Raw genomic sequence first — 16,766 nt, 5'->3', positions numbered from 1 at the left:
ACGTAGAATCGAGGCTACAATTATTTATTATTTCTTTCTTTTAGTACATCCTTTTATACATATCAAAATTATTTTATTTTATTTTATTTTATTTTATTATATTTTATTTTATTTTATTTTATTTTATTTTATTTTATTTTATTTTATTTTATTATATCAAGTAGAATACGTTCAGAATTTTGAATCAAAAACGTGATATTAAATTACGAAAATAATGTTTTTCAAACTAAAGAAAATGAAATTTAACATAAATATATTTCTCATTTCTAGTAAAAATAATACGTGGTATATATAATCTAAGTATCTCGTCACCTAGGTAATGAATAAACAGGAATAATAATCGATCTAGTTAACCATTGTTGAATTATCGCCCTCAGTTTCTGAAAACGATTTCTCTTTTGCTAAAATAGTAAAAATACTTATCCAACATCATGTCCGATTTGGCTAGAGATTTATTAACCCAATATTACGGACTCGGTGCAGAATCGAATAGCAAAAGATGTTTGTCGATTAATCATTGTATTCAAAACATAAAGAACGAAGAGGAGAAACAAGTTACTGAACAAACCTCCTTAACCACCAAGGAAGAAAATGTGTCCGATGTAGAGTCTCAGGTAGTCAAATCTGTATAATTTCTAATTGTTCATTTAATTTAACGTTATTGTCATTGTTAATATCAATGAACATAGTATATTTTTATTTTTTTAGTTCAATTATTTTTAATACTTATTATTATTCATTTATTATTCATATTATTAATCATTAATTAATAGGGTGGTTTCGTCAAGATTATATTATTATTTCAGAAAAACAATGATAGAAATACAAAATATTTTTTTTTTATTTTTTGCCGTTAATGTTATTAATTCCATAAACATTTAATTCTTTCTAATTAAAAAAACGTAACGAAAATATGCTAGGAAATTCTTTATTCACAATGTTATCAAATATATTTTTAAAGTCAAATTAGCGATTTTTAAAGACAAATAAACAACGAAACTCTTTTTTTTTGCAGTTGCTTGATTACTATAGAAAAAATCTAATTTTATTCACTACTACTTTACTTTTGCTTATTGCTAACAAAATAATAATTGCTTACAGCTTACAGAAAAGATGAACATTTAGTTTATTCTTATTTTATAACATTGATCGTAATTTATGTTTCCATAATCGTTTTATACGTGATCGTTCGTAGAAAGACGAAGATGAAAACCGGAAACTAAGTATTGCGAACGAATTGTACGCACGATCTTCGCGAGTTTTAAACAGCATGGAAGATGCATACAATGATGATGAAACTTTCGATTTGAAAGATATCGATTTTGGGCCGAATATTATGTGCAATATTTTCGAAAATACGCTACATGAGCAATCAGCAAACGATAGCCCTTCGGATTGTATTGAACAGAATATCGAAGATCTAGGTATTAACATTTATATCAAATAAATACTCTATGTTCCAATCAAGTTCTGTTAAAAAGAAAAAGTCGTACGCGATTTTACGTATCTCATACACCGACTCGGAGTTTTTATCTTTATATCTATACATCCAAGAAATTCTGACTCTTCTTGCAGTAATAATTTTACGTTAATCGACATAAGTTTCAATTCAATTTCAATCATTAATTGCAAACTACTACCCCTATCGTCCTAATGGACCCTATAGGGAATTTTAACGTGAAATCGTGGCATCCATAAAAGTCGTAACGGTAATTTAGGACCTCCGTTCACTGATATGTGTGTACTATCTGTATGTATGTATGTGTATGTGTATGCATGTGTACCTTTCTCTACACTTGCCTGGTCACTGCCTGTTAAATACTAAAATATTTACTCTAGTCATACTCTAGTCATACCTAAAAAAATATTTACTATATCTTTCACTATAGGAAGAATAATAAACAAAGTAAAGGATACAAAGAAAAATGATTTAAAATTAACATTCATCGAGGATACTTTTCCGGATGATTCAGAAGCTTCTTCCACAACAATGAAAGAATCGCGAAAATCTTCAAAGAGTACTCTAAGTTTACCACCATTAGCGCTAAAAAAGGAACCCGTATACGATGAAATATTCGTAGACTTTTCAAATATGAACTTGAAACAATTTCCCACGGAAATATTGAACAACTTTCCGCATTTAAGGGTACTTTACTTTCTCAAGTAATTAAACTGAAATATTAACAGAAACTTCTTCGGCATGTCTTTACATTTTGAATACATCTTTTTTTTTTTTTTTTTTTGTTTCTAGATGTTGTATTTGTCAAACAATGGTTTGATCGAAATTCCTGACGAAGTTTTCAGTTGTTTAATGTACTTGGAGTGGTTAGATGTCAGAAATAATCAACTTTCTTCTCTCCCAGCTAGTATCAAAGGGCACATGTGCTTAGAAACGATTCTACTTCAAGGAAACAGAGTGGAAAATCTACCGTTGGAACTTTGTAAGCATTCATTGAAAACTTTTCAATTTTTTCCACTTTTTTCTTCTCAGTATTTCGTCTATATGTAGCCATAATGTGAACGAATAATTTGTAACGGAATAAGCATTGTTGCGAATTATCGACTAAAGAGCAACCAGTCAGGTCAAACCGATTGGTTGATATCGCGTACCTCGGAATGACGCGTAATGACTTAACGTTCAAGGTGGAGGAGATTTAATAGATCGAGTGTTAGTGTAATTTAGCACTTTATTTGCACTTGTATAAAAATAAAGTGTGATGTTATGAATACGGCGGTAAGATCCTATTGAGAGTGCAGTATTTCACCCGCGCGGTATGATCAAGGCAGGTTCAAAGCCGGCCCCGCATTTTGAGAGGCCCCGCGGTCTACGAAAATTACCCAAATAAAAAACACTGATTTTGATTAACTTTGTACAGAATGATGATACTATTAACAGATGCAAGACATCTTTTTAGTAGTGATGATTTAGTTTAAAGGAGTGACAAGAATCATCAAAGTTCAGTGTAACTCTGTAAAGTCCTCACATCCTGGAAACTACTTTAGACAAAAGAATCCAAAAGTTTTCAGAGAAATGTACTTTTTAGAGAAATTAAACTACATTAATAGTTTTTTGCAAAAGTCATATATGATTACAGATTTTGTACTTTCATTGAATTTTGTGCACTTTGAAAGCGAATTATGGATACAAAAAAATATTACTTGGATTTGTTTAAAAAACTGTTTATAAAAATATATAATATTTAATAGCATTTGTAAATAAATAATTCCTCGTCGTAAAATTTAAGTGTAAGATTTGAATGTGTATTCAGGTCCAGTAAAATTTTTGAATCTGGCCCCGCAAAAGATTATACTGACCCTAATGTCCTGACTTCCTATGTTGTTGATTCTCTCCCCCAGCCGTTGGGTCTCGTTCGTCCATTGTCCTTTGTCGTAAATTCCCATTACGATTTGATGATCAAGTCAGTCGATTCCCTATTTCTATTAAGATAATAGGAATGTTTAATTGATTATAACACTAATTTAATTAATTACCTGTTAATTAACCTTTTATTCCAACAACTTCTCGTACAATACAAGTTTTTGATATAACAGTTAATATGTCAACTGATAGAATATAGGTTAAGATATTAACGGAATGGAGTACACGTGAAGATGCTGATTGATCACAAAACACAATTCAAGTCATGTTCTGTAACGACGGTATTTATATTGAAACCAGTGATGAGCGCTGTTCGGCCCACCAACAATTGCTTGTGTTTGGAAATGATCAAATGACCCTAAGGAATGTCCCAACTTGAAAGATGTTTTGCAGCAGTTAAGAGCCTTGACGATAAAGTAGAAATGCTTAGTTTTTTGACGGTTCCTTAGGATTATTGCCGTTCGGTTAATTATATTTGGATAGCTAATGGTCGCCTTAACCAAGGGATGGATTCTGTTTACAAGTGTTCAGGGCCGTAACACTCATAACGTTTAATTTTAGGCACCTTGCCTAATTTGAAGACCCTTCAAGTGACACAGAACCCGCTTGTCACACCGCCGAAAGATATCGTGGCTTCTGGTTGCGCGGCTATTTTGAAATTTTTACGAATAGAATGGAATAATGCGCATCCCGGGGAACGGGTAGAAGCCAAGGAAAGTAGGTGTATTTCCACGTAAATAAATTTGTATATGTAGCTATAGTTATCAATAAAAAAGAGTATATATATTTAGTAATTAAGAAGGTCCATAAGATAAAATGATGAATTTTCAGACAAAATCGGACCAACGTTGTCGACGATTCTATGTTATCAATCTCCACGAAAGAATAAAAAGAAAATTGTACCATTGAAGAACACTATTTCTAACAGGAACGTATCTACAAGAGAAAAACGTAAATCGTATAAGCCCAGTAACAGGTATTATCATGAAAAACCAATATTTCTGGATAATAACAATTCTTTACAAAAAATATCTAAATCTTTCTATGATTTCTATTTACAAAAAGTAAACAATTTCAAGATCGATAAAAAATTAGAATATAAATGTGTTTTGGAAAGTATAAACAGTTTTAACAATAAGGAAATCAATGATGAAATCGATAAAATGAATAATAAAGTCTTACATTTGATGGGCCCATCTCCGAGATCTCTTTATGTCCGAAAGAATATAAAAATTTTGAGAACTTACTCTAATTCAATGGAAAAAGAGTGTAGAAGTATTAATAAAATTAAAACAGCTATATCGGAAAATAATACATTATTAGGAAACAGTAAGACACATAAAGATTCTACAGAAAATTTTGAACGTATTTTTCATATTGTTACAAACGATGGAAATAAATTTAAATTAAATCCAATGAGATTAAACGATCCAAATTGGATACTGTCATGTTTAGAAAATTATATAGGAATAAATAAATAGTTGAATTATTTACATAGTACAGAAACAAGTAGTTAAAGTATTTATGCACGTAAATAAATTAAGAATAAAAATTTCTTCTACTTAAAAACAGAAGCTTTTGGATTATAAAATGTATAAAAAATTAAATACTAAAATTGAATATATACATTTCATTCTAAAATATATTTAAAATTAATTAATACCCTGTTATCCTTTAGTAAGAATTTTCAATAAACTGATGATTTCTACAGCTATATATGTATGCACATATATATGTTATATTGAAACGATAAAAAGTCTAAATTCTATTAACTTCTACTTTACAATTAATTGCAATTAATTCTTGAACGTAGATGTGAAAATAAAGGTGCAAACATTGCAGTAGAACATCGTTTGCTATGGTTCTCCAAGCTAAGAGAATTGTTTGCCAGACAAACAGCACTACTTCAAAAGATAAAGTAAGATCATCTTCATTTTCCCTGTTTCAATAAAATACATCTCATTTTTGACAACTATCTCATAACTGTTTAGGGATGAAAATGTTTTAAAAGAATGGAGACGGGATAAAAGGAGTTATAGCAAAGCTATGGAAAAGGCAATGAAAAGAAACGCAGGTACTAAAAAAAAGACAATTATATTATTTTATAGTTAAATAAAATATTTATTTAACAGATGATATTCCATTTGGTTTCGATGTCGGTGACTATGATTCCATATTCAAACAAAGTTCCAAACTGGTAAGATTTGTTTTATAATTTTTTTTAACAGTCCTCTTACAAAGATTTACAAAAGATTTGATTGTACATCTATTAATTTAAATTATAGAAAAATTTGGGATCAAGAAAAAAGGACAAGCTAAAATTTATACCACCAGCGTAAGTGATAAACTTTTTGCTCTACAATTTAAAAATTATAATATTATTATTATAATTATAAAATTAGTTTCTATTTTGGTTCTGTGCACTTGATGGACTAATGTACACAACGTGATACGGACAACTAGCTTCTTAGTAACATAATCAGCAATATTAATGTTACATAGTCTTTATTTGCTTTTTGAATGTAAATAATTAAGTGATACATCTACTCTATAATTTAAAATCTATATGTTTTCTAAAACGCAAGCAAAAATTCATGAAATAACTTTTTACAGAGACATTAATAAAAAGATCAACGAGCTGTTAGAATCCTTAAGTAAACTTGAAGTAAATGCTACGGAGGAAATAACTCCTAGAACCAAACAGAACTTGTTTAAAAATGATATAAAAAAGGTATTTGATACGCTATTTTTTATACTGAAAATTTGTATGTTCGTTACAGAGAAAAAAACATTTCTTTTTTAAATGGTATTGATTCTCATGCATTTTCTTTGGAATTTCAGATATTACAATTTCAAAGCGAAATTCAGGATTTGCGGAAATACAATGACGTCGCAACGATACCATTGAAAAATTAAATAAACTACAAGGATTCTGATAAAATTATTGATCACTTTTCGATACGATCAATGTCCATTTCAACTACGCCAGGAATATCAGTCTTGACATGTTTATTTAAATAAATCAGTAATAATCACATACTGTTTCAATAATGTTAATTACATGTACGTTACTTAACAATTACAAGACGGGACAACTGGAAATATTATTGTATGCACATCATTCTTTCTTTCCATGTTTAAACAGTATTGACAAAAGAAAACACGCATTAAAAGATATTTGCTATAAAAAAGCTATACATACAAACAGTTATTCGTATCAAATAGAAAGTAAGCTCATATTGAACAGAGTAAACATGTGTATCAACCTATTTTAGTAGGATAAGAAAAAATATACGTGATCAATGAATCAATATTATGTAAAAAAAAAGAAGAAAAAGGATGGTAAAATATGCAGAACATTTCTGCTTTCCAGCCTTCCCGTGAATACAATTCTTTTTTAATCTTTTTTATGTTCAATCGTCACGAAAACACGTGGCCAGTATATATAAAAATTCTACAAAGTGATAATCCGAAATAAAATAAATTTCATAGTTACATGAACGATTTTCGTAACGATCGAACTTTTCCTCTTGTTTTATACATGGCACCGCATCTCAAATCCTAGTATGATACTTATACTTCGCTAAAGGTCGGAAAATCACATCTTAGTCCGTGATACAACTGTTTTGTAATAGTACTATGATCAGTAGTAATTATAAGGCAAATATCTAAGATTTTCATATTTATTTGAATTCTTTTTCTCTTATGTAATTCACCTTATTTAGTTAATTACTTTCTATCTTGGATCTGTACATTTGATACATTGACGCATACAACGTGATACGAACTAGCTTGTTAGTACCTAATTAACAATGTAATGATCTAACTTTATCTGCTTCTTCCTGAATAAATAGCTTTCCGGAAAACAATTATCGCGTAATTAATGACTGATTCGGTTATTTTCGATAGGACAGATACTTATCATCATTAATAAAAATAAACAATCGTATAAAACACAATGTATATATACGTAACTTGGACGTAACAAAATTAAATTAGCGATTAACTAACTTTCGAATACGTATAGACGCTAGTGAAATAATCAATATTTTCTAAACAATTCTATATATCACATTCCATGGTAATACACACATGAGTACTATGTAATGTAATGTAATTATAAAGCCAATTAGGATACATTAAACATAAAAAGGCCTTAGGATAGGCGTTAAATATCGATTATGTACACACTTTAAAATGAACATCTTTTTACCAGGCAGTACTGTACCTATAGATTAGATTCTCTTAGAAACACGGATCTGATGTTAAAATTAGACCTTGTGTTCTTTTTTCTACTTTTATAGCGTTTCAGTAAGAATGAACCGAATGGAGCAAGTTTACTATCTCTTCTTGTCTCATGGTTCTTCCACCATTCACACCTGTAGTTTTTATAAGAAAATATCTTTTGATAGGTTAAAAAAGCTTCGATTAATTCAGTAATTGAACACACATACTGGCATTATCCTTTTTCATCATTCAGCATTCAACACGTTATATACATCCGGCGATTTAAAAAAAAAATTCATATTAACATACTGGCATACTGGGTATACTGAAATCCCATAGCATTATACTCACAAACACAAATATTCATAAAATTAACAAATTATCCTTATCGTGTTTTGCTTTTGTTCTGTTTAAACATTAATATTGCACGTTTTACACTTTCGAATTTTTTACGGTCGACAACGTTGCAGCCTACTTCATGTTATATATACATTGTATGCGAATATATAGGTAAACACATTTGGGTGATCTTTTCTTTTTTTCTTCTTTCTATTTGTCGTTTAAAACAGACATCTTGTAGGAGAGTTTTTGAAAAGGAAGTACAAGTCATTAAAAATCTTATAATATAAAATCTGCCCATATTCTCTTTTTTTTATTCTTAAGAAAGTATTCTTGATGATCGATTTCCTGTCCTCTGCAGGAAAACACACGATAAAGAATGCTTTTCTGGGCCGTTTTAGAAATAAAAAGATTTCTACGTTATCAGAAACTTCGTTTCTAAGCTGTAGAAGCCTTTTTTGCAGATGCTCTGATTAGATACACTTTATTCACAAATATCACTGGTGTATTCACTCTTTGTTAGAAACTTCTACACATAGTCTTGATTCCGGGATGTTCTTCGTGCGCTGGATTTAAGTCGACAAAGCCTAATTTACTGTAAAACTCGTGAGACTCCTTGTCTGTATTTGACATTGTAGTATGTACACCGAACGAACCTGCAAAAGAATTCGAATCATATGACAGATCACTCCATAAATAGTAATTAAAAGACTATGCAAAAAGCTATTTACCATTCGCTCTTAAAGCGGCAAGAATACACGTAATTATTCTTTTAGGGACAGATTGGTCTGTAACACTTGGTAACACCGCACATAACAGCTTTGACGGATGCTGTCTGCACAATTGTTCAGGTACATCCGCAACAAATGAGTGGAAATACTGTATGGCATCCTATAAATAAATTTCAAAGATTAATATACTATCAATTTTCAGATTTAATAATTAACAAGATAACGAATTTCAGATAAATACCTGAACATCCTGTGGTAATTCATTAATATTATCCTCTAATGGATATTTCATTCGTAACTCAGGAATCCAAGAAATAGATAACTTTTGATAATAAGACTTTACATTTAAGGCAGCCAGTGCGTAACCCACTATTTCATTCTCATCTTCGACAACCATACACAATTCTGGACTCAAAGTTATGTAACCGCCTACCAACCTAACATTAAAAGTTCAATATTTGCAATTGTCTATTGTAACAGAGAAAAACTGCAATTTGTTATAAAGAAAATATATTCTTACCGATCTGCAACTGCAGATGATCCCACACAGCCACATATTTTATTGCACACATCATAAACTGCATCTTCGTCACTTGCTAAATAAGGTCTAATTGTATAGATTTTACTACTGGGCACTTCTGGTGCTTTATAAACAAATAAGTCATTACCACTATCCACTGGAATTAATCTCTATAAAAAGAAATTAATATTAATTTTCCTTTCCTCCACCCTCTCTCTTTTTTGATTACATATTTAACTTAACTTAAAAAAGATATGATTGATAAATATACCTGTAGATCAGCCGTAAGTCCTCCACGGAATACCCATGGTTCTTGTTCTCCACTCATAAAAGTTTCTTTCCAGCCATTCGAGAACCCTATCCCAAGATACAGTACAGCTTTAGTATAGTGGTAAAATACAAAACATTGTGAACGCGCGATTATGCAGTTTGTAAAATTTATAGAATGGTCTCCACTGCTCTGAACACTAATTTTGCTTAAAATTTGTAACATGCATAAGTAGACTTCGATTAATGGTACTTTATGTTTCTTCATCTCGGTCACGCTACCGTATCCTTTGCATTATTTTATAGAATCGAGAGAATCGTATTTGCGAAATAAAGAAACCATTAACCGAAAACACAAAAACTACGGTGCACCATTTCGTTAATGAATAAAATCATACGTAACTTGATCACGTTTCAATTGATTGTTTATTCGTCTACCTACTGAACAACTTTCAAATAAAAAAGAGCAAGAAATTCATAAGGTACTTTGGAAAAACGAGTCTCGTTACAAGGAGATTGACTTTCCATCCATAGAAGATTATATTTCTGTATTAATGTTGAACCAATTATGACTAAAATAAAGTGTAACAACAAAAGAATTAATGCTTAAAGAATGTTGCACCAAAGTTCGCGCAATGATAAATTCCTAGGATAATGGAAAGGAAAATGGGATTGGTGGAATGGTAATCCAGTTTGCCAAAATGCGCCTGAAATAAAACTCCTATTACTCCTGAAAAGAATACAGTTTCTGGAACTAAAAGAAATTAGTACAGGCAAGTTGGCAAAAGGAGGATGTACTACCGGTCATTCACAATTCATGAAAGATGCCTTCAATGAACATAATAAAAGCATAATATGCAGTGAACATTATTGATTTTTTGCAAATAATATGTTAAAAAATTTGAAGAAATAAAAAAAAAGTACAGACGTTACAACTTTTGTTGATTGTGTTTGACCAGTATAATTCTCAGGAAAAAGCTCTCAATATTTTATAACATTGTCCTAACTTCGCCAATCTTTTCGAAATTTTAGATGGACTTACTTCACATGCAAAAATTATTATTACAAAAGATTTATCGAAATGTTATCTTTGAAAATAAAAGTGAAGTTTACATTAATACAATTTTGAAGTACATTCGCAATACATATATACACGAATAAATTAAAATGCAGTTACAAATATAAATGCTGTAAAATAAAATAAAAATCAAATAATGGGACACAAAAACGCTTTATATAAAATTTCAATAAATGTTTTGCAAGAATTTTTGCAAAATAGGAAAGTATGTCCATCGTGTACCAAACTACATCAAGTACTAGTGATATTTTGTTGAATATACATAGATCCTTCAAGGCATCAGAACGCTGCTTCTACGCGCAAATCTCTTGCTTATATTAATTATAATAATAATACTTTTACAAAGCTTCAAACTTGAACTGAAATTCTGTCTTAATTTCTATTGGTTTGAAGCTTTGCTAGTCGCGCGCTTTTTGTTGGATTACTCAGACTGGTGAATCGCATACATGTGTAGCTTCCCTGGGTAAACGTTGTCATCGTCGACGGGAATCTGCCAAACGCTATCAACAAGACAAAAAACACAGAAACGCACGTTAGTGAATTGAAGCTGTACTGTTCCTGATACACTTATATTGTTGGCAGAAACTATTTGCTGAAAGTTCATCTTTGTTCACAGCATGGTAATAATCCAAATATATGTTACCATGTTGAAATATATAAATTGTGAACTTCTGATAAATAAATACAACAAACAGATTTCTGCCAAACATTATCTGTGAAAGAAAGTCAGCCAATATGTTAATAGCTGGCACAAGGTTATTTCAAACATGGTATTTGTTCAGGTCCACATAGATGCTGTTAAATAGTTTCCCAGAAAGTGTTTGCTATGAAAAATCCTTTTGCCGAATATTGCGCTAGAAAGTCACATCAACTCTCATTGTTTTCATGACTTGTCCTGTCATGATAATATATAGCAAAACATATATAGTATTTTAATCATATTATCAGAGAAAGTTAATGAGGAAATGAGAAATGTTGTGACATTCTTTATTTGCTAATAGAACTATAAATAGGAAGCCGTTAGTCGACAAATAAGAAAATTACTTCGGAAGAAATTATATACAGTTAAAATTAAAACAGTTTATTTTAATTAGCTTTAAATAGAGAATAACTTATTAAGTTCGTGTTTCAGTTTTGTATAAGAATTAATGTTTGGTGCAATTGTATAATGCAATTCTATAGTGCAACTGTATTTTCAGGAAATATGAATGTATTAGGTAAGGAGAGTAAGTTTACTTTATATTTTTAATTTGTTCTGATTTCTCGATGACTTACGGCAACCCTGCTTGTTCGTTTACGCGCGCCATGGTACATTTGATTCTAAAGCGCAGAAACAAATGTACGGATGCAATTTCATAGATATGCGATCTATGAAATATTTAGATTCCAAGTATTACTGATGCATGTTTACACCCTGATCAATTAAAAAATAGTCAAGTTATGGAAAACAATTTTCGAAAGAATTTAATGAATTTAGTGAACTCAGTCAAATTGAGAGTTCTTTTTTGTCTAACTTTTTATATTGTATAAATATTTGTATATGCAAATTTTAAATATATATAGCATTTATTGTATATACAGGTTTGCAAAATAATATTTAATATTTTATACGTAAGAATGTTACATTCACGAAATGATGTAGCTCTTAATTAAAAAGGTTAATATCTATTTTTATTTTTTGGTAATTATATGTGCAAAAAATAAATAATTTTGTTTGTTTTAAAAATAGATTAACAAAACATCAGTAACTCTTGAAATTAGTAACTAATGTTTTTTGCGTGTTTTATGATTGTATAAATTATGTCATTTTACAAGGAAGTTATATACAGTGTAACAAATTTACAAGTTTAAAAGAAAAGTATTTTCTAGTTACATGTTTAGAGAAAAATGTTTAAGAAATAGTATATAAACGGCTTTTTTAGTATATTAAAATGATATATAGTTCCAATTCCTACAGTATTATAAATCATTAGTTACAAAAATTATTGCCTAATTCCTAAAAAAACACATCTTTCTTGTAAAAAGACAAAATGAGTGAGTTAAGGAACGAATATAACATTACACTTACCAATACTCGAGACACTTTTGTTCTGAAATATAAGTATAGGTAATAAATTATAGTACTTTTGAGAAAAATTAATAACAGCACTCATCTGTAGCACAACAAATACTTATCGCGACATAACATGAAAATTGAAGAAAAAATAAAACATAATGAAATTTCCTGTTATGTAGTATTTTAATTTTGTCATTGTACCAGCATACTACCATTTTGAATGAACTTTCTTCATTTATTTTAATATTACTCATATTTCTATACATTTATATTTAAAGGAATGAATATTGGGTAAATTAGGAAGTATTTAAATAGAATTAAAAATATGAAATACTTTTGATATTACTTTCTACTTGATTTGGAGCATTTTCCTTAGATTCTTTCATCTCTTTTAAAAAAATATCGAAACATAACGACATACTGATGGATGTACTGAACTTTTTGTAAGAATATAATGTAACTTACCCAACCATTTCACGTAACTGTTTAAGAGAGACACGACTCCTCGCATGTCCCACACATACGAATACAGATCATACAGTAACTCACGATTATTACAATATGTAAGCCTCTGAAATAGTCTATTTACGGCATTACACATATCGTTTAACTTAGCTGCTCGCGTGTGCCATTCTTCGATCTAAAATTTATTTAAAACAGTTATGTATATAGTTATATATTATAATGTAATATATATATATATATATATCTTAGTCGTAATACATTGATAGAAGAATTGCATACATCAGATTCTGATACAGTTTCATCCTCTTTTGATTTTCTCATAACGACGTGAGCATTACTTTTCAACCAATTAAACTCTTGCAGTAATTGAATGCCTTGACCACCGTGTTCAAATGGCAGATAGAAAAGATCGCATAACAGCGATAAATCTTCTTGCGTCAATCGCTTGTCGGCATCTATCGATTCTTGAGACTCTTGATATGCGTTATCACTATTATCATGATTTTCACTGTCATTTTCAACGATCATCTGAGTACCATTTACAACAGGGGAGGTGCCATCCACTTCTACTTGCATACTGCCAGAGGCTTCACTACATGTCTATGAAACAAAATAAACAATTGTATAAATTTCACAAGTTCCATAGCTAATGACATTTAAAGAAACTCACAGAAGTATTTTCTACCATAGCATCATCCTCTGTTTGAATCTTGGCTGCATGTGCTGGAGAATTATTAGGTGTTGTATTACAATCCATTGGTTCCATGGATGACAAAGTATTTGAACTTGGTACATTTTCCACACTAGTAGAAATTGATGGAATAATAGGTTCACTAACAACAGTCGTTTCAGATACCAAAGAATTCATGACGGGACCAGTGGCAGGTTGTACGTAGCTGTCAGTAGTTGTCACACTTGAGCAAACCTCAGCTAATGCTTGAAGATGATTGGAATTATTTACTGGCGTCGGTGTTGCAGGAACGGTAGTTGTAGTTGTCGTGGATGTGAGACTCATACATGTATTTACAGAGGGAATTATTGGAATTGGTACGGTTGGAGCAACACATGGCTGTGGTTTCGCTATGACACCCCATGCAGACCGTTTTTTGTTAAATTCCACTAACCAATCGGTAATAGCATTTTTCAAAGCGTGCCGAGGATGATATATATTTGGAGACATTGTTAAAGGAACATCTTCACCAAGCACACCATCCTCTGTTTCAGTCTCCAATTTTATGTCAGCTGATACAGTGTCATCTGCAAAGCATAAAGTGGAACAAAATAATGCAGACTTAATTTATTTTTTAATCAAAAGCAATTACTCACTCAAACTTAAATCCCTTTTCCCATCAACATTACATCTACTCCATTGAGCTAATGTATGAATTGCTATAAAATTTGCTCCATATTCACAATTAGGATTGGTTAAAACACCTCTGAGTTTAGGAATCAGGTCAGGAGATCTACCAGAATATGGTCCTAAGAATACTCGTTTCTGATCATAATCATTGGCATGTAAATTATCCCATATGACTGGTGGCCTCCTCAGAACTTCTGTAATCTCTTCAATGGACTCAACAGTTAGAAGTCTGGATATTACTTTAGGACCAGTCCACATTATATCAATTTCTTGAGCCAATTTACTACCAAGTGTGTTAAGATACTCTGAAGATGCTACATTTGGCATTGCCCGAGTTGCACAATATTGTGTTGGACACAATAAAAATCTAGGTTGGCCGAGATGTTGAAAAATATCATTTGTAACAGAAACCTATAAACAGATTATTTTAATTAATTATGAATAAGATGTTTTATAATTATTATGCTGATTAAATCATTTAATACATACTTGTGCATGAGCAAAAGATTGAAATACTTCTTTATCTGGTTCACTCATTTCTGGCTCTATATCATCAAATAATAATGCGAATGCAGTACAGCCAAACTGGCTAACTTGCTCTAATTTTCTTTTTAATACACTAACTTCCTTTGCACTTGAATAAGTGATATCCAATCCTGGTGATAATGCATAATAAAACGTGATACCACATTCTCTTGCAGCTGTTATCAACCCTGTTAAATGTTCTGCTTCTTCTACTGTGTATAAGTCTCTCCAATATGCTCGATGCTTGTAATCATCTTTTGGAGCATATAAATACGAATCCATACCCCATTTTTTTAATCTGAAAATTAATGAAGGAAGCTTAGAATACTGTCTTTAACATGAACATGAATAAAAACTGATGTAAAATACTTGCTTTTGAAATAAATCTTTCCTTTGTTCTGTAGTCCAAGGTCGCCCATAAAAACCTGAAATATCAAATGGTATATTTTATGCAAACAATACGAGTTACTGTAATGAATACCGCATTCCAATCATTCCCCCTCCTAAGTGAAGCCATTATGACCGATGACCAAATATGTATATTTGACACCGTAGAAAAAACGTTTATGTACCTTCGACGACGCCGCAGATAAAATTGCCGTTTTTCGTATTCAAATTTGCGGCCCCATTTGTCTCCGCCATTGCGGATTACAAGAGGCACGTTTGTTTAGTGCAGGACTGCAAAAATGGCTAAACAGTACTCCGGTACAAAATGCTATCTTTTCTTGAAAGAACGCAAACCGAAGCTGTTACAAATGCTATGTTGCTCACAACACGATTCTGTTGTGCGACCGTCACGACAGCATTACTCGTTTTCTTGATAAGAAAAAAAACTCAGTTCGGAACAGTGCAATTCCGATGCAAGAAAAACCCCGTCTGTAGTGTTTCTGACAGGCTGCGCCCGCTGTCCTGATCGATACAGATTTCTCGATCTATCGACTGTACGTAGAACGATTAACGGCAGGCTCCGTTGGATAGTGGCGACATCTGAGATTCGAATCGGGGATACATTTTCGAACATAAGAGCGCTGTCATTCGGTATCGTTTTGTAAATTAGTCCAAGAATATACCAGTTTTGTTGCATATTTAAAGCTACAATTATCTTTAACTGTATCTGAATACATGTGATGAGAAAATGACCGATAACAATAAAATGTAAGTACGTGTATATTTACTGGATGATAAAAAACATTAGTGTCTATAAATAGCTTTAGACTAAGACTCAATTGTGATTTATAGCTGTACATGATATATATTTATTTTAAATTAAATATTTGCAAACGTATAGAGATTGAAAGTCAACGTTGTATATTTTTATTAATTAAGTTAACATTTTTAACATATATATATATGTAGATAGATAGAAAATTTGACCGAAAAAGAATAGGAGAAAGTTCCAATGTGCACGAAAAGATATCGTAACAGATACTCTACATGCGTTTTACGATTGAATCGTTTCAAACACCTGTATGATTTCAAAATTAACAAAGTCATGGATATCAGAATAGAATAAGCAATTTGGAAAATGCACTTTCATATATTCCAAATTCTTATTTTTACAATCGGAAAAATGTTTTCATTTTTATTAAATCAATTAATGTGAAAAAATAACTTACTATAACGTTATCTTCTTACTTCACGGTTTAAATTTTTCGTTCACTTTTTGATTGACGAAAACGTATATAAAAATACTAAAAGTATTATTCCTTGAGACATGTATGAACTTGTACAAAGTTTAAGTTTATACCGAAAATATTTAACACATGTTGTAAATGATATACTCTAATATCTTAACAAATTTTACATTGCAAAGACTACA

General features: G+C 30.8%; 2 protein-coding genes across 4 annotated transcripts; one reads left to right on the top strand and one right to left on the bottom strand.

Annotated features, from left to right (window-relative positions):
* The first annotated feature begins 431 nt into the window (after nucleotides 1-431).
* On the top strand, nucleotides 432-6,717 carry LOC139993838 (uncharacterized). The gene is made up of 12 exons (XM_072015921.1): nucleotides 432-614; nucleotides 1,196-1,424; nucleotides 1,890-2,146; nucleotides 2,252-2,441; nucleotides 3,941-4,096; nucleotides 4,211-4,355; nucleotides 5,193-5,297; nucleotides 5,371-5,453; nucleotides 5,512-5,576; nucleotides 5,665-5,714; nucleotides 5,993-6,110; nucleotides 6,221-6,717. The coding sequence occupies exons 1-12, from the start codon at nucleotides 432-434 to the stop codon at nucleotides 6,293-6,295; spliced, it is 1,656 nt and encodes a 551-aa protein (XP_071872022.1). The 3' UTR covers nucleotides 6,296-6,717.
* Oga (O-GlcNAcase) lies at nucleotides 6,372-15,871 on the bottom strand. Of its 3 annotated transcripts, none has more exons than XM_072016062.1 (13): nucleotides 15,520-15,871; nucleotides 15,321-15,372; nucleotides 14,912-15,245; nucleotides 14,389-14,833; nucleotides 13,733-14,319; nucleotides 13,342-13,662; nucleotides 13,063-13,237; nucleotides 10,988-11,041; nucleotides 9,468-9,553; nucleotides 9,197-9,366; nucleotides 8,918-9,113; nucleotides 8,677-8,836; nucleotides 6,372-8,601 (listed from the first exon to the last, which is right to left on the bottom strand). In XM_072016062.1, the coding sequence occupies exons 1-13, from the start codon at nucleotides 15,587-15,589 to the stop codon at nucleotides 8,465-8,467; spliced, it is 2,787 nt and encodes a 928-aa protein (XP_071872163.1). In that variant the 5' UTR covers nucleotides 15,590-15,871; the 3' UTR covers nucleotides 6,372-8,464. The 3 variants fall into 3 exon arrangements, with proteins under 3 accessions (XP_071872163.1, XP_071872164.1, XP_071872165.1); XM_072016063.1 differs by having other exon boundaries at nucleotides 13,748-14,319; XM_072016064.1 differs by lacking the exon at nucleotides 10,988-11,041.
* Nucleotides 15,872-16,766: the final 895 nt, after the last annotated feature.

This window comes from Bombus fervidus, chromosome 13, assembly GCF_041682495.2.
Source record: "Bombus fervidus isolate BK054 chromosome 13, iyBomFerv1, whole genome shotgun sequence".
NCBI classification, from domain to species: Eukaryota; Metazoa; Arthropoda; class Insecta; order Hymenoptera; family Apidae; genus Bombus; species Bombus fervidus.
This window is presented reverse-complemented; position numbering and strand designations above follow the sequence as displayed.